The following is a 21,433-nucleotide window of genomic DNA, read 5'->3' as shown; positions in this document are numbered from 1 at the left end:
TTGTTAAGCCTTTTAAAAATTTTCATCTTTACAGTTGCATTCTACCCTTTCATTGTATTTAATTTTATTCTGTATATGTATGTTTTTCTTTCTTTACAATTTTGGAGTGTAGTTTCTTCTAACAAACAGACCAAAATACACTCAGGATATAGTATATTGTTCTGTTCTGTTCACATCTCTGTTTATAGTCCTTGTTTTTCCTTTTTTTTTTTTTGGTCTCTTAACTTTAATTTTTAGTTACATTCTATCCTTTCATTGTATTTGATTTTGTTTTTGTACATGTATAAGTTTTTCTTTCTTGACAATTTTGGAATCTGGTTTTCTAAGGGAAAAAAAGACCAAAATACACACAGAATCCAGTGTATTGCTCTACTCTGCTCACACATCTCATTATATTCTCTTTTTTTCTTTTTAATTTTTTTTTCAGTTTCAAATCTCTTCTAATTTGTTTAGTGTATATTTCTCTGGGATCATTGTTGCCATTTTAGTGTTTTGTTCTCTTGCTCATCTATTCTTCTCTGGACAAAATGACAAGATGGAAAAATTCACCTAAAAAAAAAAAAAGAACAAGAGGCAGTATAACTTCCAGGGACCTAATCAGTATGGACATAAGTAAAATATCAGAACTAGGGTTCAGAATAACAATTATTAAGATACTAGCAGGGCTTGAAAAAAACAGAAGACACTAGAGAATCCCTTTCCGGAGAAATAAAAGAACTAAAATATAACCAAGTTGAAATGTAAAAGGCTATTAATGAGATGCAATAAAAATTGGAGGCTCTGACTGTGAGGATAAATGAGGCAGAAGAGATAATTAGTGATATAAAAGACCAAATGATGGAGAATAAAGAAGCTGGAGAAAAAAGAGAGAAACAGCTATTGGATCACAAGGGGAGAACTCAAGAGATAAGTGATACCATAAGACAAAACAATATTAGAATAATTGGAATCCCAGAAGATGAAAGAGAGGTGGGGGGAAAAGTATATTGGAGCAAATTATAGTGGAGAATTTCCCCAATTTGGGGAAGGAAACAGGCATCAAAATCCAGGAGGCACAGAGACCCCCACTCAAAATCAATAAAAATATATAATAGTGAAACTTAAAAATTTATAAAACATATAGTAGTGAAACTTATAAATCTTAGTGACAAAGAGAAAATCCTAAAAGCAGCTCAGGATGAGAGGTCTGTAACATACAACGGTAGAAATAAATTGGCAGCAAACCTATCCACAGAGACCTGGCAGACCAGAAAGGACTGGCATGATATATTCAGAGCACTAAATGAGAAAAATATGCATCCAAGAATACTATATCCAGCTAGGCTGTCATTGAAAATAGAAGAAGAGATAAAAAGCTTCCAGGACAAACAAAAACTAAAAGAATTTGCAAACACCAAACCAGCCCTACAGGAAATATTGAAAGGGATCTTCTAAGCAAAGAGAGAGCCTAAAAGTAACATACACCTGAAAAGTCACCATACAAGTAACAGTAACAGTCAGCTTACAGGCAATATAATGGCACTAAATTCATATCTTTCAATAGTTACCCTGAATGTAAATGGGCTAAATGCCCCAATCAAAAGACACAGGTATCAGAATGGATAGAAACAAAACAAAAACAAACAAACAAACAAACAAAACAAGACCCATTGATACACTGTCTGCAAGAAACTAATTTTAGACCCAAAGACACCTCCAGATTCAAAGTGAGGGGACAGAAAAGAATTTACCATGCTAATGGACATCAAAAAAAAAGCTGGGGTGAGAATCCTTATATCAGATAAATTAGATATTAAGCCAAAGACTATAATAAGAGATGAAGAAGGACACTATGTCATACCAAAAGAGTCTGTCCAACAAGGAGATCTAACAATTTTAAATATCTATACACCTAACATGGTAGCAGCCAATTATATAACCCAATTATTAACAAAATCAAAGAAACACATTGACAATAATACAATAATAGTAGGGTAAATACGATGAATGGATGGAATATGATTGTAAAGATGAAATTTTAAAAAGATTTTTTAAAAGGAACTGATAAGAAGTTGGTTGAAAAAAAGAAAGAAAAAATTAAAAAAAAAAGATGGAGAGAGAGAAAATGTGATCAGGGGGACTAGAACAAAGCCATACATTAGATTTAGGGTATATTTTGGTCTGTTAGAAGAAGCTGTATCCCAAAATTTTAAAGAAAAAAAAACTTATATATATACAAAAAATAAGGTTAAGTACTATGAAGGGATAGAAATATGACTATAAAAATGAAAATTAAAAAAGATTTTTTAAAAGGTATTGATAAGATGTTGGTTAAAACAGGAAAGAGGAAATATTCAAATAAAGTAGAAAAAGAAAAAAATAAAGAAAATTTTAAAAATTTATCTTTGAGGGACTCAAGAATCATGGGGGAAAAAAAACCCCATGAATTCTATGTATTGTATTCCCCTAGCTCAGGAGTTCCACAGTTCTCATTGATCAGTAAACTTGGTCTGGGCTGGATTTTCTTGCTCATCTCCTGGGGGTGGGGTCTGTTGCAGGGATTCTCAAGTGTCTTTGCCCGAGGTGGAATTGTGCCGCCCTTGCCAGGAGCCAAGCTAAGTAACCTGCTTGGGTTCGTGGTCAGGAGCTTTTGTTCCCTGAACATTTTCCGTACTGTTCTGGAGGACAGGAATGAAGATGGCAGCCTCCCAATCTCCTGCCCAGAGGAGCCGAGAGCTCAGGCCCTACTCCTCAGTGAGCCCTCAGAGAAAAGCAGTCAATCCCTGCCATCTCCCTGGTCTCCAGCCACATTCTATGCTCACCCAGCCTGTGACCAAGCATTTCTATCTCTGGTGCGCATCATGCCGTTTGGTCTCCAAACCCAGCAGATTCCTACACTGCATGGCTGCTCCTGGAGGATGAAGAAGGTGACTCTCTAGATCTGCAACTTGTGGGGACCCTACTCAAAGAGTAATGGCCCAACTGTGCCTCAGATCACAGTTTATGGCAACCCTGAGCTGAGAGTTCACTCCTTGGCTCTGTCTCTGTAGCTGGCTTCCCCGCTCCAATACCTGGGAGCTCTGCCACACTCTGGCAGCCCTGGTCTTTCTGTGACCCTGAGGGACCTGAGACCACACTGTCCCCATGAGGGCTCCACCCCACACTTAGCCTCTGGAGTGATGTCCGTTAGTGGCGCAGACTTCTAAAAGTTCTGATTTTATGCTCCATGGCTGTACTGCTTCCCGGGAGCTGGCCCCTCTCTCCATGGTCTCTCCTCCCATATATCGCCTCAGATTCCCTTCCCCGCACATCCTACCTTCCAGAAAGTGGTCGCTTTTCTGTTCCTAGAATTGCTGCTCTTCTCTTCGATCTCCTGTTGAGTTTGTAGGTGTTCAGAAAGGTTTGATAACTATCTAGCTGAATTCCTGGGACCCGACGGAATTTAGTTCTCCTACTCCTCCACCATCTTGCTCTGGCTGGGTGGGGGGAATGGGACTTTTTTTCCCAACAATATTCTAAAGTAACAGATTAAAATCTACTTCTAATATTTCTTATATTTTACTTTTTTTCTTCCTCAGGAATGCACCTGGAAGAGCAGACAGAAACTTTAGTGTGTTCAATAAAGGCCTCAAAGAATTTGGTGGTTAGAAAACCTGCAAAAGTGATTTTCAATTTAGATCCAGCCTCACTGAATTCAAAGCTAGAACAGCCATGGAAGAAAAAATGTCTTGAAAGATTGGAAGCAAAAGCCCGGGCAATGCAGCAGAAAATAATAGACAAGGATAATCTGAAGAAGGAACAAGAAAAAAAGGCTGAAAAAAAACTCCCCAGGGATAATTTGGCCAAAGAGTGGTTTAATGCTGACAACACGACACTGAACACTCGTGCATATTTGCTTGACAAACTTCTGCCTACCTTAGTTCCTGGAATGGAAAAAATGTTAATGCAAGTGGAAAAGAAGCAGCTTTGGACAGAGGTTGGTAATACAACCAGGTTTAATCCAATTAATCATTTGGGGGAATACTTAATGAGAAATAATCCTTATTACATCAAAGACTCAGGAATGTCTGGTTATCAAAGGATGATGAGAGATGTCACAGAAGACCTAAAGATTCATGTTCCCAACACTACTGGCAACAGGTAAACTTTTTTATATTTTCAGTTGATGATCTAGATCCTTACATTGAAAGCAAGTAGAACAACTACATAATCATACAAACAGGGCTTAAGTAATTAAATTATTTAATTATAATTAAATTTATAATTATTATATTAATTTTAATTAATAATCAATTGATATTTATATTAATTATAAATTTATAATTGAATTTAATTTATAATTAAATTATTTAATTAAATAATTAAATACTTTTGTAATTATTCAGAAAGTATTTATTGAGCTGCTAGTATGTGTGTTACCATTTATAAGGCACTATGAAGATTAATGAAGCATATTAAACAAGTTCCTTGAATTCATGGATTTAGTTACTCACTATGATCTAAGGTATATATTTATTTGTTTATCTTCTGTCTCTCTGCACTGGAAAGTAAGCTATATAAGAGTAGGAACTTTTTAAAAATTTAACTTTTCAGATAGGCCATCTATTCACTTGGTTCAGAAGTCAAAATATGTAGTTATACAATGAAAAGTTCCTCTCCCATTCATCCATCTACCCAGTACTTGACCGCTGCCATAAATAATGGCTATTCTTCATTTTCAGTGGATTCTTCCAGTTTCTTTATACATACAGAAGCAAATGCAAATATAGCTTCTAAATTTTCTTCCTTTTATATAAGACCATCTGACTGAGTTACAAATATTTTCTTCTGTTTTTTACTTGCTATTTACATCTTGTCATATAGAAGATATTTTATTTCTATGTGGTTGAATTTATTTACTTTCATTTTATGGTTTCTAGATATCCAGTTACTGTTATTTTCATGATAGTAAAATAATCCTTCCATTTTTTTCCTGGAATTTTTATTATTTTAATTCCCATTTTAAGTATTGATCCATTTGGAATTACATTATCATAATGTAAGATGGAAAATATGAATCCAACTTTTTCTTTTCCAAATGGCTACATAGTGTTCCCAATGACAATTGTCAAATAGTCTATTTTGCCCCACTGTTTGAAACTTTATCACTAAATTCTTGTATATTTTGGAGCGTATGTCTGCATTTTTCTATCCTATCCCATTGACTGTCTCCCTATTCATGCACCACAGTGCACTGCTTTAATCACTGAGGCTTCTAAAGATACAGTCGGTCCCTGACTTACAATGATTCCACTTACTGATTTTTTGGTTTTATGTTGGTCTGAAAGTGGTATGTGTTCAGTAGAAATCATACTCTGAATTTTGAATTTTGATCTTTTCCTGGACTAACAAAATACAGTATGATGCTCTCTTGTGACGCAGGGCAATGGCAGTGAGCTACAGCTCCTGGTCAGCCACACGATCCATACACTTAAAGTGACTCTGTACCCATACAACCATTCTGTTTTTCACTTTCAGTACAGTATTCAATCAATTACATGAGATAGTCTACACTTTATAAAACAGGTACTTGTTAGATGATTTTGCTCACTGTAAACTAATTTAAGTGTTCTGAACACATTTTAAATGGGTTCAATAGAACTATGATGTTGAGTGGGTTAGGTGTATTAAATGCATTTTCTACTTAGGATATTTTCCATTTATGATGGGTTTATTGGGACATATCCCTATCACAAGTTGAGGAAGCTCTGTATTTCAATAATTCTCTGTGCTGGTCCCCTTTATTTACTCTTTTATTCTGATGTTACTGCTTTTTTTTTAAGATTTTATTTATTTACTTGAGAGAGAGAGAGAGAGAGAGAGAGCATGCACACAGAGGGAAAGGGTGAAGCAGATTCTCCACTGAGCAGGGAGCCCAATAGGGGACTAGATCCCAGGACCCCAAGATCATGACCTGAGCTGAAGGCAGATGCTTAATCAACTAAGCCACCTAGGGGCCCCATGTTTTTGCTTTTTAATATAAATTTTAGGATTGAGTCATCTACCTGGGGGAAAAAAAGGAGAATAGCAAAACAAATCTTATAGGAATTTCATTGAAATTTGTCTAAATTTATTTATTAACTTAGGGAAAATCAACATCTTTAATGACAAGTGTTTCTATCTGAGAACATATGTCTTTCCATTTGCTCCTCTTATTTTGTATCCATCATTATTGTCATAAGGGTTTTGTTTTTCATTTAAGCTTGCATCTCTTGTTAGATGTATTACTAGTTACTTTATTATTTTTTGAAGATTTTATTTATTTATTTGACAAACAGATATCACAAATGGGCAGAGAGGCAGGCAGAGAGAGAGGAAGGGAAGCAGGGTCCCCCCCCCCCCCGAGCAGAGAGCCTGATGCAGGGCTTAATCCCAGGACTCTGAAAGCATGACCTGAACCAAAGGCAGAGGCTTACGCCACCAAGCCACCCAAGCACCTTTATTATTTTTATTGCTTATTGCCATTGTAAATGGGACTTTCTTTCATTACATTTTATATCTATATGTAGTTTGAATACATGAAAACTATAAATTTCTGAAAATTTTTGTTCTCTGCTACCTTACTGAGTTCCATCATTAATAGAAAAAATATTTTTTATTTTTATTAAAAGACTTATTTATTTATTTGAGAGAGAAAGTGTGCATATGATTGAGGAGGAGCAGAGGAAGAGGGTGAAAGTATTTGAAGCAGACTCCTCACTGAGCGTGGCGCCAGACACTGAGCTTGATCCCATGACCGTGAGATCATGACCTGAGCCAAAACCAAGGATTGGATGCTTAACCAACTGAGGCACCCAGATGCCCCTATTTATAGAAAAATTTTAGTTGATTATTTGGATTTTTCTAGAAAGGAAACCTTACCTGAAAATAATAGGCATTTTCCTTCTTTGTTTTCAATTTTTATGTTTGTAATATCTTCCTCTAACCTTGTTATATTGGCAATTACTTCCAATGAATTTTAAATAATAATGATGATATGGACATCCTTGTCCTGTTTTGGACTTTAGTATGGATGATTTTTGTATTAGTGCCTCATCATGAGCAGTTTTTTAAAGCTATATAGTAATACCATAACTCTACTTTATTTGGATCTGAAAAAGATGTATTTTATTACATTAGAAAAAATGTGCAGGGCACCTGCGTAACTTGGTCAGTTAAGTGTCTGACTCTTCATTTGGCCCTGGAATAACTTGATCCTGAAAAATCTTTAGAGATAACATGATAAGGAACCCTCAACTGCACACACTGCAATGGCAGAGAAAAGGATCACTGTTCTATTGGAGTTTTTTGGTTTCTCTATTATTTATTTCTGTTCTAATCTTTTTTTTTCCTTACTTTTGCTGGGTTTGGGTTTTGATTTTCTTTTTCTAACCCCTTCAAAGAGTGATTTTTTTTTAAAGATTTTATTTATTTAATTATTTATTTTTGAGAGAGAGAGAGTGTGTGTGTGTGTGTGTATGTGTGCAAGTGGGGTGAGGAGCAAAGGGGGAAGGACAAGCAGACTCCATGCTGAGCATGGAGCCCAATGTGGGGCTGGATATCTGATATCCAGATATCCAGATATCTCAGATATCTCATGATATCCTGAGATCATGACCTGAGCTGAAATCAAGAGTCAGACACTTAACCCACTGAGCCAGTTTTTAAAGAACAAGAATGATCGTTAATTTTGTCAAATGCTTGTTCAACATTTGTGGAGATGATCATTTGGTTTTCACCTTAGACCTGTTGATAATGAATTTTATTAATAGATTTCCTAATTTTGAGCTATGGAAATTCCTGGAATAACTCCCACTTGATTGCTTTGTATTCGGTTACATTGAAATATGCTTCCTGGGGCGCCTGGGTGGCTCAGTGGGTTAAGCCTCTGCCTTTGGCTCAGGTCATGGTCCCAGGGTCCTGGGATCGAGCCCCGCATCGGGCTCTCTGCTCAGCGGGGAGCCTGCTTCCCTTCCTCTCTCTCTGCCTGCCTCTCTGCCTACTTGTGATCTCTCTGTCAAATAAATAAATAAATAAAATATTTTTAAAAAAAGAAATATGCTTCCTACTAATAAACCAAAATAAATGTTTAATTCTTTCCTTTTAATTACAAGTTTTCAGAATATTATGTTATATCTCTATGTCTCTATGTGTCTACTTATTTATCTATCTATCTATCTATCTATCTATCTATAGGTGCCCGGAGGAACAACAAATTAAAGATTTCTTGGGGGTTTCCTGGGTGGTTCAATCAGTTAAGCATCTGCCTTTGGCTCAGGGTCCTGGAATGGAGCCCTGCTTTGGGTTGTCATCTTGGCAGAGAACCTGCTTCTTCCTCTCCCTCCGTCTGCTGTTCTGCTTACTTGTGCTTTCTCTCTCTACCTGTCAAATAAATAAATAATATATTTAAATAAACAAACAAACAAACAAAAATGTTTTTTAAAAAAGATTTTTTTCGGAGGGATTGTTCCTTTTGAGTTTCATTGTAGACACACTGATTTTAATATATATTCAAGGCATTTTAATCCATTATAGTTACTTTTTCTTTTTGATCCTCAACTTGACCCAACTTTGGCTCCTATGTTCTTCCAACCTTACTCCTTTAGTCTTTGAAAGCTTCTTGCAATTTTTAAAAAGGATTCTTAGCTACTTTTAAAGGAAATCACTCATCTGGGAGCTAGGAATGCTCATAAATATTGTATTATCATTGCTTCTAGGCTCTTTGAGGACTAACAAATATAATTTTTAAAAATAGGGGTGCCTGGGGGCGCCTGGGTGGCTCAGTGGATTAAGACGCTGCCTTCGGCTCAGGTCATGATCTCAGTGTCCTGGGATTGAGCCCCGCATCGGACTCTTTGCTTGGCGGGAGCCTGCTTCTCTCTCTCTCTCTCTCTCTGCCTGACTCTCCGCCTGCTTGTGATCTCTCTCTCTGTCAAATAAATAAATAAAATCTTTTAAAAAAAATAGGGGTGCCTGGATGACCCAGTTGTTAAGTGTCTGCCTTCAGCTCAGGTCATGATCCCAGGATCCTGGGATCGAGCCTTGCATGGGGCTCCCTGCTCAGTGGGAAGCCAGCTTCCTCCCTCTCCCACTCCCCCTGCTTGTGTTCCCTGTCTCAGTGTCTCACTGTCTCTCTCTCTGTCAAATAAGTAAATAAAATCTTAAAAAAATAAAAAAATGAGCAAATATTGATAATTTTATATCAAACACAATATTTCAGGTTTTTTACCCAATTCCTTGATTTTATATTTCTATCTCTTTTTTTTCCCCTAAAAATCTTGGCTCCTAACAACATTGGCAAAATTAGTTGTCTTATCCTACAATTTATATAAAATAGCTTCAAAATAATAATACCAACAATCCCAATAAAAGAACTACTAGATTTATTTGCAGATATTTTGTCCTGAAACATATTCTTCCAAGTATGTGTGTATGACAAATGAAACCATGCAACAACTAGGAGAAACCAGGGATTAATTTCTTTTATTACCAGAGAAAAGCCTTTCTTTAAAAAAGATTTTATTTATTTATCTGACACAGAGAGAGAGATCACAAGTAGGTAGAGAGACAGGCAGAGAGAGAGAGAGAGGGGCAAGCAGGCTCCCCGCTGAGCAGAGAGCTGGATGCGGGGTTTGATCCCAGAACCCTGAGAACATGACCTGAGCTGAAGGTAGAGGCTTAATCCACTGAGCCACACAGGTACCCTGAGAAAACCTTTTAAACCATGACTCAAAATCATGAAATTCTTGCTAAATTTGATTACATAAAAATTAAAGGGCTTTTGCCTGAGAAATTGAGTCTCAATCACTCAATTTTGTTGTTGTAGTACAAAAGTAGTTATACATAATATGTAAATGAATAAGCTTGGCTGAGTTCTAATAAAACTTTATTTGTGAATACTAAAATGTGTCATAGATTTTCTACTATGCCACATATTCTTATTTTGATTTTTAAAAACCATTTTAAAATGTAGCAGCCAATCTTAGCTGTTGAGTAGTACAATACCAGGCAGCAGGTCAGTTTGGGCCTTAAGCCCTAGTCTAGATAACATCTGGGTCTCTTCCAGATCTTAAAACAACAAAACAAAATAAAAATAAGACACTTTGAATGTCTGATTCTCTTCCTGAATCTTCATACTTTCCTTCTAATATCTTCTGGCATGAATACTTGTGCTAAAATTTATAAAAGAACATAAAATTCTTTATGATTTCTTTCAGTGTTCCTCCTATAGGGTAAGTAACTAATCAGAAGTTTAGAATAACAATTCTTTTGAAATTAAGTACATATATACCACTAGAATAAAGCAAGAGATATGTACAGAACTCTTCGTTTTATTTTATGTATTTTATGTGTGGACATGGAATTTTAAATTTCCATTGGAACAGTCTTTCTCAGAGTGTGGTTGCCTATGAATGAAATCAGGATGACCTGGATGTTTGGTTAAAAATGCAGATTCCTAGCTTCTTCCTCAGATCTTCTGAATCAGAACCTTTAGGCATGCACTGAGAACAAGTTCCACAGGAGGTTATTATGCACCCTAAAAAAAGCTTCAAAACCAATTATGCAGAGAAGCCAAATTAAAGGAGTTTTAGTACTAATGAGAAGTTCCAATAGCAGCGAGGAGCAGTGTCATTAAATTTAATAAATAGCTTAAAGAACATTTCTGTCCACCATCTGTTCTTGCAGAGCAATAAATTAGATTTGTATTTAGACCTAGTGCCATAAAAATACTTAAAATTCAGGAACTGATGTCAAGGCTGTATATCAATACATTGAGAAGTGCTTCCTCCTATTAGGGATGTGTAAATCTCAATCAGCACATTAAAGTAGGCATTTATCAAAAACTGTGGTAAGAATAGTAACTGGCACACTAGGACTCTGGTCTAGGTCTCATTGCCAACAAATGGCATGACGTAAGAGGGTTAGTTTATTTCACTGATGCTTCTTGAATTGGGAGTTTGAATAGTTAGGGTCATTTGAAGCTTGATGAGAGCCCTAGTTTCTTTTTTTCTTTCTTTTTCAGTGTTTTTTAGATTTATTTAAGTAATCTTTACACCTCAGGTGGGACTCAAACACACAACCCCGAAATCAAGAGTCAGACGCTCTTGCAACTGAGCTGGCCAGGTGCCCCAGAGCCCTAGTTTCCACTGGAGCAATGCTGTTGTAGGAATTTCATGCAAGAGTTAAAGGAATCAAAGATGCTTTGTTTGCCTGGATGGTCAGGATTAGGGCTTGATCTCTTTCTGGCAAAAATTCAAGATCTGTGTATCAACATATGACAGTGTCAAGCATCTGCAGAATATTCAGAAATCCTGGGATACTTTACAACAGTGCAATATCTATTGACTTAAAGTTCGGATACACAGCAATCTTAGCTAAAATAGTCTTGCTTTTAAATTCTCTGAACTATAGTCATCTTTAGTCCATTAGAGAGTTTTGAAGTCCATTTGTATTGTAATGAGAGTTTTTCTTATTTATATCCAAGGAAAAAGATGAATAAAATTTTTGTTTGGTTTGTCAAGACTTTATCCTCTTGTGATGATGTTAAAGTATCCCTTTGCCTCAACCTGGTCCAAAAATTTTTCATCTGACTACTTCCCTGGATAAAAAGGGATTTGTTTCTTTTTGGTGTCTAAGAACCATAGATAGGGAAGATACTCCTTACTGATTTGGGACAATTTTTATAGTGGTAGCTGCTTGTCTGAAAAATAAAATATCACTGTTGTTTGTAAGTTTTACATATGCAGTATACCTTTATTGCTTTTCATCGACGTTTCTGGATGACAGATTAAGAATTAAAGTGGACTTTAATTCTTTTTTTTAAATTTCTTTTCAGCGTAACAGAATTCATTGTTTATGTACCACACCCAGTGCTCCGTGCAATATGTGCCCTCCATAATACCTACCACCTGGCTCCCCCAACCTCCCACCCCCTGCCCCTTCAAAACCCTCAGATTGTTTTTCAGAGTCCATAGTCTCTCATGGTTCATCTCCCCTTCCAATTTCCCTTAACTCCCTTCTCTCAATCTCCCTATGTCCTCCATGTTATTTGTTATGCTCCACAAATAAGTGAAACCATATGATAATTGACTCTCTCTGCTTGACTTATTTCACTCAGCATAATCTCTTCCAGTCCCCTCCATGTGGATACAAAAGTTGGGTATTCATCCTTTCTAATGGAGGTATAATACTCCATAGTGTATATTGACCACATCTTCCTTATCCATTTGTCCGTCAAAGGGCATTCCTTCTATCAGACACATGAAAAAATGCTCATCATTACTAGCCATCAGGGAGATTCAAATTAAAACCACATTGAGATACCACCTTACACCAGTTAAAATGGCCAAAATTAGCAAGACAGGAAACAACGTATGTTGGAGAGGATGTGGAGAAATGGGAAACCTCTTACACTGTAGTTGGGAATGCAAGTTGGTGCAGCCTCTTTGGAGAACAGTGTGGATATTCCTTAAGAATTTAAAAATAGAGCTTCCCTATGACCCTGCAATTGCACTACTGGGTATTTACCCCAAAGATACAGATGTAGTTTCATGGATTCTTCTCCTACCCACTTAAGCCCCCATGTTGCATCACCACTCCCTCCTATCAGGGAGATCATATGATAGTTGTCTTTCTCCGCTTGACTTATTTCGCTAAGCATGATACGCTCTAGTTCCATCCATGTTGTCGCAAATGGCAAGATTTCGTTTCTTTTGATGGCTGCATAGTATTCCATTGTGTATATATACCACAGATGTAGTGAAAAGAAGGGCCATCTCTACCCCAATGTTTAAAGTGGACTTTAATTCTTACATGTAATTTTGCAAAATTGATAAGGTTATGTTTGTGTCATTTTGCTCATATTTTCTTTTCTTTTAACATCTATTTCAGTATCTTTTCCCTCTAAAACCTGATTCCTTCCATGCTTGGGAATGCATATTTTATAAGTCACAACTGCCTCATTGTGAATTGATAATGAAAGATACTTGTTGGGGTGCCTGGGTGGCTCAGTCGGTTAAGCATCTGCCTTCGGCTCTGGTCATGATCCCAGAGTCCTGGGGTCCAGTCCCACACTGGGCTCCCTGCTCAGTGGGGAGTCTGCTTGTCCCTCTTTCCCACCCCCACGCTCATGCTTTCTCTCAAATAAATAAATAAATCTTTAAAAAAAGAAAGAAAAGTATTTGTTCTTTTTTTTAAATTTTTATTTTTAAGATTTTGTTTTAAAGTAATCTCTACACTCAACATGGGGGCTTGAACTTACAGCCCTGAGATCAAGAGTCTCATTCTATGAACTAAGCCACCCAGGTGCCCTGGAAAGTATTTGCTCTTAAAATAGGATTATAGGGGCACCTGGGTGGCTCAGTCAGTTGAGCGTGTGCCTTCTGCTCAGGTCAGGATCCCAGGGACCTGGCATGCGTGCCCAAGTTGGGCTCCCTGCTCAGCGGAGAGACTGTTCCTCCCTCTTCTCCCTGCTTGTACTCTCTGTCGATATCTCTGTGTGTGTGTGTCTCTCTCTCTCTCAAATAAATAAATAAATAAAATCTTTTAAAAATAGAATTACAGGCTTTTTTTAAATAAAGATTTTATTTATTTATTTGACAGATAGAGATCACAAGTAGGCAGAGAGGCGGACAGAGAGAGAGAGGAAGGGAAGTAGGCTCCCTGCTGAGGGGGAAGTAGGCTCCCTGCTGAGGAGAAAGCTCAGTTCGGGGCTCCATCCCAGAACCCTGAGATCATGACCTGAGTTGAAGGCAGAGACTTAACCCACTGAGCCACCCAGGCATCCCAGAATTACAGACTTTCAATAGACTGATTATGGTGGTGGTTACACACATATTTACACATATGTTTAAATTTATACAACTATGTCCCAAAAAAGGTCAATTTTACTATATGATATTTTAAAAAATAAAAATTTAAACAGTAAAAAAAACTACACAGATGGAATTAGCTAATGGATTAAAATTAAAAATTTTTTAAATCACAGATATTATTATTATTAATGTTTGAACTTAAAACTATTCCGGGGAAGTGGGGCCTCTTATATTATAAATTTCTTCACTTTTCTCCATCAGTCCTGATACACAGTCCTGATCCTAGATGAGAGTTCAAATGAACTAGAAAGTAGATCTTAGACCCAAGGAAAAACTCGGATCTTTTCCTTTTTCCAGTTCTAGTGATGCCTATCACGTTCTGGCTTGGTAATAATCTCTGATCTCTACATCTGTTGCTTTATTTCGATGAGTCTGTGCTGCACATTGAAATATCTTTTTGGCATTTTTCCTGTGATAACTATCACCCTTATGGACTAATAATGGAACATTTAACCCACAAAGAGAAAAAAAATCACAACAAAATTTTGCATAGAGTTTCTTTCTCCCCCATAGCTACATAAAGGAGAAAAATAAGTCAGTATACATGCTTAAGCATTAAGGATACCCCAAGCAAGTAAAAACTAAGAGAGAAAGACACAGAAGCCTTTATTTTACTTAATAATTAATTTTTTTACTTGATAATTCCCTACAAGTTAATTCATGTTCAGCATTCAAAGAACTTAATGCAGACTATGTGACAACATCCATTGTGTTTCTATTAGAATGTGGTATCTACAAAGATTTTGCCAGTTTATTTCGAAGTGCTTACTCTTTGTGTTTTCTTTTCTTTTCTTTTCTTTTTTTTTTTTTGACAGAGATCACAAGTAGGCAGAGAGGCAGGCAGAGAGAGAGGAGGAAGCAGGCTCCTGGCTGAGCAGAGAGCCCGATGTGGGGCTCGATCCCAGGACCCTGGGATCATGACCTGAGCTGAAGGCAGAGGCATTAACCCACTGAACCACCCAGGCACCCCTCTTTGTGTTTTCAAAAACAAACTCCATCCCCCTTCTCACGTGCAACTTTCAACAATTTTGGTCAAATTATATGTATAAATTGGGCATATTGTAAAAACCTCCATTATATATTGTATTCTTTATATAATATCATCTTTATAATTATTTTCCAAAATTTAATCTCATCTGATAATAACATTGCAACCCCCACTTTCTTTTATATGTATTTTCATAGAATATTTTTGTTCATATTTTTATTTGCAACTTTTCTGAGTAATCTTAGTTTAGTGTTTTCTCTATGTACAGAATATACAGTGTAGAACACTCTGTTTTATAATTCAATTAGAATCTTTTAATAGGCAGGCTTTTAGCATATTTACATCTATGGATATAATAGGTGAGTTTTAGTTCTACCATTTTTTATGACCTCTTTATTAGTTTTAGCCTGTTTTTTAAAAAGATTATTTATTTATTTATTTTGACAGACAGAGATCCCAAGTAGGCAGAGAGGCAGGGGGAAGCAGGCTCCCGCCAAGCAGAGAGCCTGATGCGGGGCTCAATCCTAGGACCCTGGGACCATGACCTGAGCCAAAGGCAGAGGCTTTAACACACTGAGCCACCCAGGCACCCCTAGTTTTAGCCTTTTAAATATAATTTTTCACTATAAAACAAACAAACCCAAATGTCTAATTTATGCTTACAATACACCAGCTACTAGGACTTGACAAGAGTAAGGGAATGTTTCTTCCTTGATATGGATCTTCTGCAGTTGCCAGGAGACAGTGACTTCCTAGACAGATGTCTGTCTGCTCATATTCCACACCAGATGTCACCTCTCTAGTGAGCCAAACCCTAGTGCTTATATTGTGCTAGGAAATCCCATAGGTGCTTCTCCCACAGGTGATATTATTAATATCAATCATTTTGTTGATTTGTATTGAATATCATGTTTTATCAGTCTAGTAAAACAGGTTATGCCAAAAGTGAGTGGCTAGATAAGGAAAATGCTTTTTTTTTTTTAAATAGTGTTTGACTATTCTACCCAATGGTGTGTGGTAGGACTTCATCAAACAGGTTCTACTTTTATTCAACCTGAAACATAATAATAATGTATATACATGGGCTAGTTGCACATCTATCTCTAAACCACTTTGTTGCATCTGTATATATCCCATTATGAAGTACTTAGAAATTGAAGTACTTGTGGGCTGAGAAATCATGTTCTTCTTAGATGTTATCCTAATATTCTACAAACACACGTCCTGTAACCTGATGTTGAATGGGTCCATAGTCTTGCTTCAGTGGCATAGGACATTCCTAATGTTACAAAGACTGGGATGAAGTTCCTGAGTCAAATTCCTACAGCTGGGGCTAGATATCTGGTATAATGACTGAGAGCGTGGTGCATAGAGTAAGATTGTCCAACTTGTCCATAAATTCCTAGGACTTGCCAGATAAAGCTTTTGATTCATCTAAAACTATTCGGTAACTGTTTCCCTCAGAAAAAAATAGGATTTATTTTCTCTTTATAGAAGAGAACAGACTGAAGACCTTATGGGTTACTTCATTTGTTTTTACATCCTCTGCCTGACCTCAGTCCTATACCTTCAAAACAGATGCTCTCCAGGACTCCAGTGAGAAACATCCAGGGGGAAATGCCCTCTGCTTTCTCATACTCTTCCAGGAAGGTGGTTCAGTTGGAACTCAACTACCTCATTTGGAAATAGAAATCTTCACCATGAAGGCCAGCTTCAAAACTTACAGGCACTAGATCTGATGTACCCAGCATGTAGTGATTTCGTTCATCTGGGCTAGATAGGTGACATTCTTTATGTACATCAATTTTATTATCTCTTACATATCAACTAATCAAAACCACTAGCCAGATGCCCTCTCCTCTAATCCAGAGTGCAAACTTTCCATGTCTAGAACAAAATCCCCTTCCTTTTTCTTGCTGGACAATTTTTCCTGTGCTTCAAGAATCAGCCCAAGTATCTGGGCACCTGGGTGGTGCAGATTTTGAAGGTCAGACTCTTGGTTTTGGCTCAGGTCCTGGTCAGGACTGTAAGATCAAACTCAATGCTCAGTGCAGAGTCTGCTTAGGATGCTCTCTGCCCCACCCCCATCCCCACCCCTGAGCTTGCTCTTGCCCTGTCTCTCTCTCTCTCTCAAACAAACAAACAAATAAATAAATAATAATAAAAAACAATCAGCCCTAGTATCACTTCCTCTGGGATACCTTCTGTCACATCTGCTTTGGATTACCTACTCTTCCTTTATATTTCTGCAGCACCTGTATGCTTGTGTCAGCCTTTAGCACATTACAATGTAATTGCTGATTTACCTTCCCATAATTTCTTTGAAGACAAGGACTATTCTTCTATTATGTCTATGTTTTCAACACTGAGCACAATGCTTGGCATGATAATATTTGTTATCTAACAAATATCAAATTTTGGTTAGATAAATTAATAACAGATTTATTGAGGAGTCTTCACTCAGTTAATCAGTATTTGTTGTCTAAGTACCAAGTGCTCCATGTTGAGCCATACCTTATAGGGAAAAATTACAAAATTTGGTTCTTGTCATGAGGAACTTACACACTCGAGTTGAAGAACTATAACTAAAACATAGCTAAATTTATCAAAGCAGGTGTCCATGTACATTTCCCCCACTTCCAACACATTTCTCAATCTGTTCTATCTGGCCTTCATTCCAGACTCTCTTCAATAAATGTCGCCTACTGAGATCACAATGTTCTCCATGTTTCTAGGCCCAATGGAAAGCTTGCAATCCTCATCTTACTTAGCCTCTTACCAATATTCAACAATGTTGACAATTTCCTCCTTGAGATACTCTTTCCTTTCCCTTCCGTGTTATTATTCTTTAGTTGTTTTCCTTCCACCTCTTTTTAGTCCTTCTCAGCATCCTGTGCCAGCTCATTCTCTGCCATCCGATCTTCAAATATTAAGATTCCTTAAGTTATGGTTCTCCGGTCACTCCCAAATCATCCTTGAGTGCTCTCATTTCAACACATGACTTCAGCTACCATCTATATCTTCATGCTCTTAGATTTATATCTCTAATCCAAATGCCTTTTTTGAGCTTTAGACCAGTATGTGCAACTAGTCAGTATCTGTACTTGGATATTTCACAGGCACTTCAGTTTCAAAAGTCATTGTCTTTCTTGGCTGTGCATCAATATTTTCAAGGCCAAACCCAAGAGATGAACCTTGACACCTTCTGCTTCCTCACTATGTACTTCTCATTGATCATTAAGTCCTGTGGATTTTACCTCCTCTCAGATTTTCTCATTTCCAACCTTACCTGCTGCCGTCACCCTAGTCTAAGCTACTACCAGGTTTCACCTTTGCTATTGCCACAGTCTCCTACCTAATGTGTTTCCATTCACTCTTGTTCTCTTGAAGTCTATTCATTACTTATAATGAAGTGATTTTTTAAAAAGATTAATCTTCTGGGACACCTGGGTGGCTCAGTCATTAAATGTCTGTCTTTGGCTCAGGTCATGATCCCAGGATCCTGGAATTAAGCCCTGAATCAGGCTCCCTGCTCAGTGGGGAGCCTGCTTCACCCTCTCTTACTCCCACTGCTTGTGTTCCCTTTCCTCAAATAAACAAAATCTTTTTTAAAAAAGTTAATCTTCTGCCCATTTCTTTTTTTTTTTTTTTGCTCCTGGATCGGAAGAATAAACATTGTTAAAATGTCTATACTGCCTAGAGCAATCTATACTTTTAATGCCATTCCGATCAAAATTCCACCGGCATTCTTCAAAGAGCTGGAGCAAATAATCCTAAAATTTGTATGGAATCAGAAGAGACCCCGAATCGCTAAGGAAATGTTGAAAAACAAAAATAAAGCTGGCTGCATCACCTTACCTGATTTCAAGCTTATTACAAAGCTGTGATCACCAAGACAGCATGGTACTGGCATAAAAACAGACACATAGACCAGTGGAACAGAGTAGAGAGGCCAGATATGGACCCTCAACTCTATGGTCAATTAATCTTTGACAAAACAGGAAAAAATATACAGTGGAAAAAAGACAGTCTCTTCAATAAATGGTGCTGGGAAAACTGGACAGCTATATGTAGAAGAATGAAACTCGACCATTCTCTTACACCGTACACAAAGATCAACTCAAAATGGATAAAAGACCTCAACGTGAGACAGGAATCCATCAGAATCTTAGAGGAGAACATAGGCAGAAATCTCTTTGATATCAGCCACAGCAACTTCTTTCAAGATACGTCTCCAAAGGCAAAGGAAACAAAAGCAAAAATAAACTTCTGGGACTTCATCAAAATCAAAAGCTTCTGCACAGCAAAGGAAACAGTCAAAAAAACAAAGAGGCAACCCACAGAATGGGAGAAGATATTTGCAAATGACAGTACAGACAAAAGGTTGATATCCAGGATCTATAATGAACTCCTCAAACTCAACCGACACGAAACAGACAAACACATCAAAAAATGGGCAGAAGATATGAACAGACACTTCTCCAATCAAGACATACAAATGGCTATCAGACACATGAAAAAATGCTCATCATCATTAGCCCTCAGGGAGATTCAAATTAAAACCACATTGAGATATCACCTTACACCAGTTAGAATGGCCAAAATTAACAAAACAGGAAACAACATGTGTTGGAGAGGATGTGGAGAAAGGGGAACCTTCTTACACTGTTAGTGGGAATGCAAGTTGGTGCAGCCTCTTTGGAGAACAGTGTGGAGATTCCTCAAGAAATTAAACATAGAGCTTCCCTATGACCCTGCAATTGCACTCCTGGGTATTTACCCCAAAGACACAGATGTCGTGAAAAGAAGGGTCATCTGTACCCCAATGTTTATAGCAGCAATGGCCACAGTCGCCAAACTATGGAAAGAACCAAGATGCCCTTCAACGGATGAATGGATAAGGAAGATGTGGTCCATATACACTATGGAGTATTATGCCTCCATCAGAAAGGATGAATACCCAACTTTTGTAGCAATATGGACGGGACTGGAAGAGATTATGCTGAGTGAAATAAGTCAAGCAGAGAGAGTCAATTATCATATGGTTTCACTTATTTGTGGAGCATAACAAATAGCATGGAGGACAAGGGGCGTTAGAGAGGAGTAGGGAATTTGGTTAAATTGGAAGGGGAGGTGAACCATGAGAGACTATGGACTCTGAAAAACAGTCTGAGGGGTTTGAAGTGGCGGGGGGGGGGTGGGAGGTTGGGGTACCAGGTGGTGGGTATTATAGAGGGCACGTCTTGCATGGAGCACTGGGTGTGGTGAAAAAATAATGAATAATGTTTTTCTGAAAATAAATAAATTGGAAAAAAAAGTTAATCTTCTGCCCATTTCTTAACTGGATTTTTAATTTTTGGGTGTTGAGTTTGATAAAATCTTTATAGATTTTTGGATACTAGCCCTTTATCCAATATGTTGTTTGAAAATACCTTCTCCCATTCTGTAGGTTGCCTTTTAGTTTTGTTGATTGTTCCCTTGCTTTGCAGAAGCTTTTTATCTTGACTAAGTTCCAAAAGTTTGTTTTTGCTTTTTTTTTTCTCTTGCCCCCAGAGACATGTCTAGTAAGAAGTTGCTGTGGCTGAGACGCCTGGGTGGCTCAGTCAGTTAAGAGGCTGCCTTCAGCTCAGGTCATGATCCCAGGGTCCTGGGATGGAGTCCCACATCAAGCTCCCAGCTCAACCTGGGAGCCTGTTTCTCCCTCTACCTGCTGCTCTCCCTACTTGTGGTCACTTGCTCTTTCTCTCTCTCTGATAAATAAATAAAATCTTAAAAAGAAGAGTTGCTGTGGCCAAGGTCACAGAGTTTGCTGTCAGTGTTCTTCTCAAGGATTTCGATAGATTCCTTTCTCACATTTAGGTCTTTCGTCCATTTTGAATTTATTTTTGTGTGTGGTGTAAGAAAATGGTCCAGTTTCATTCTTCTGCATGTGGCTGTCCAATATTTTCAACACCATTTGTTGTAGAGACTTTTTTCCATTGAATATCCTTTCCTACTTTGTTGAAGATTAGTTGACCATAGAGTTGAGGGTCCCTTTCTGGGTTCTCTATTCTGTTCCATTGATCTATATGTCTGCTTTTGTGCCACTACCATACTATCTTGATGATTACAGTTCTGTAATAGAACTTGAAGTTCAGAATTGTGATGCCTCCGCTTTGGTTTTCTTTTCCAATATTCCTTTGACTATTTGGGGGTGTTTTAGGGTTCCATACAAATTTTAGGATTGTGTGTTCCAACTCTGTGAAAAATGCTGGTGTTATTTTGATAGAGATTGCATTGAATGTGTAGATTGCTTTGGGTAGTGTAGACATCCATGAGCATGGAATATTTTTTTATATCTTTGTGTCTACTTCAATTTCTTTAGTAAGTATTCTATAGTTTTCAGAGTAGAGATCTTTTTACCTCTTTGACTAGGTTTATTCCTGGGTATCTTATGGTTTGGGTGCACTTGTAAATGGGTTCAGTTCCTTGATTTATCTTTCTGCTGCTTCACTATTGGTGTACAGAAATGCAACAGACTTCTGTGCATCAATTTCATATCTTGTGACTTTGCTGAATTCTTGTGTCAGTTCTG

The 21,433-nt window shown here is 37.5% G+C and overlaps 1 protein-coding gene across 1 annotated transcript in view; it reads left to right on the top strand.

Moving 5' to 3' along the window:
- The window catches only part of EFCAB5 (EF-hand calcium binding domain 5), a 175,546-nt gene that overhangs the window by 44,799 nt on the left and 109,314 nt on the right, over positions 1-21,433 (top strand). Inside the window, exon 7 of the mRNA XM_044248235.1 lies at positions 3,558-4,119. Coding sequence (XP_044104170.1) covers positions 3,558-4,119 — 562 coding nt within the window. The remainder of the gene's footprint in view (positions 1-3,557; positions 4,120-21,433) is intronic.

The sequence above is a fragment of the Neovison vison genome, chromosome 5, assembly GCF_020171115.1.
Source record: "Neovison vison isolate M4711 chromosome 5, ASM_NN_V1, whole genome shotgun sequence".
Classification (NCBI taxonomy): Eukaryota; Metazoa; Chordata; class Mammalia; order Carnivora; family Mustelidae; genus Neogale; species Neogale vison.
Note: the sequence above shows the minus strand (reverse complement) of the source record. Positions and strands in the feature narration are given on the sequence as shown.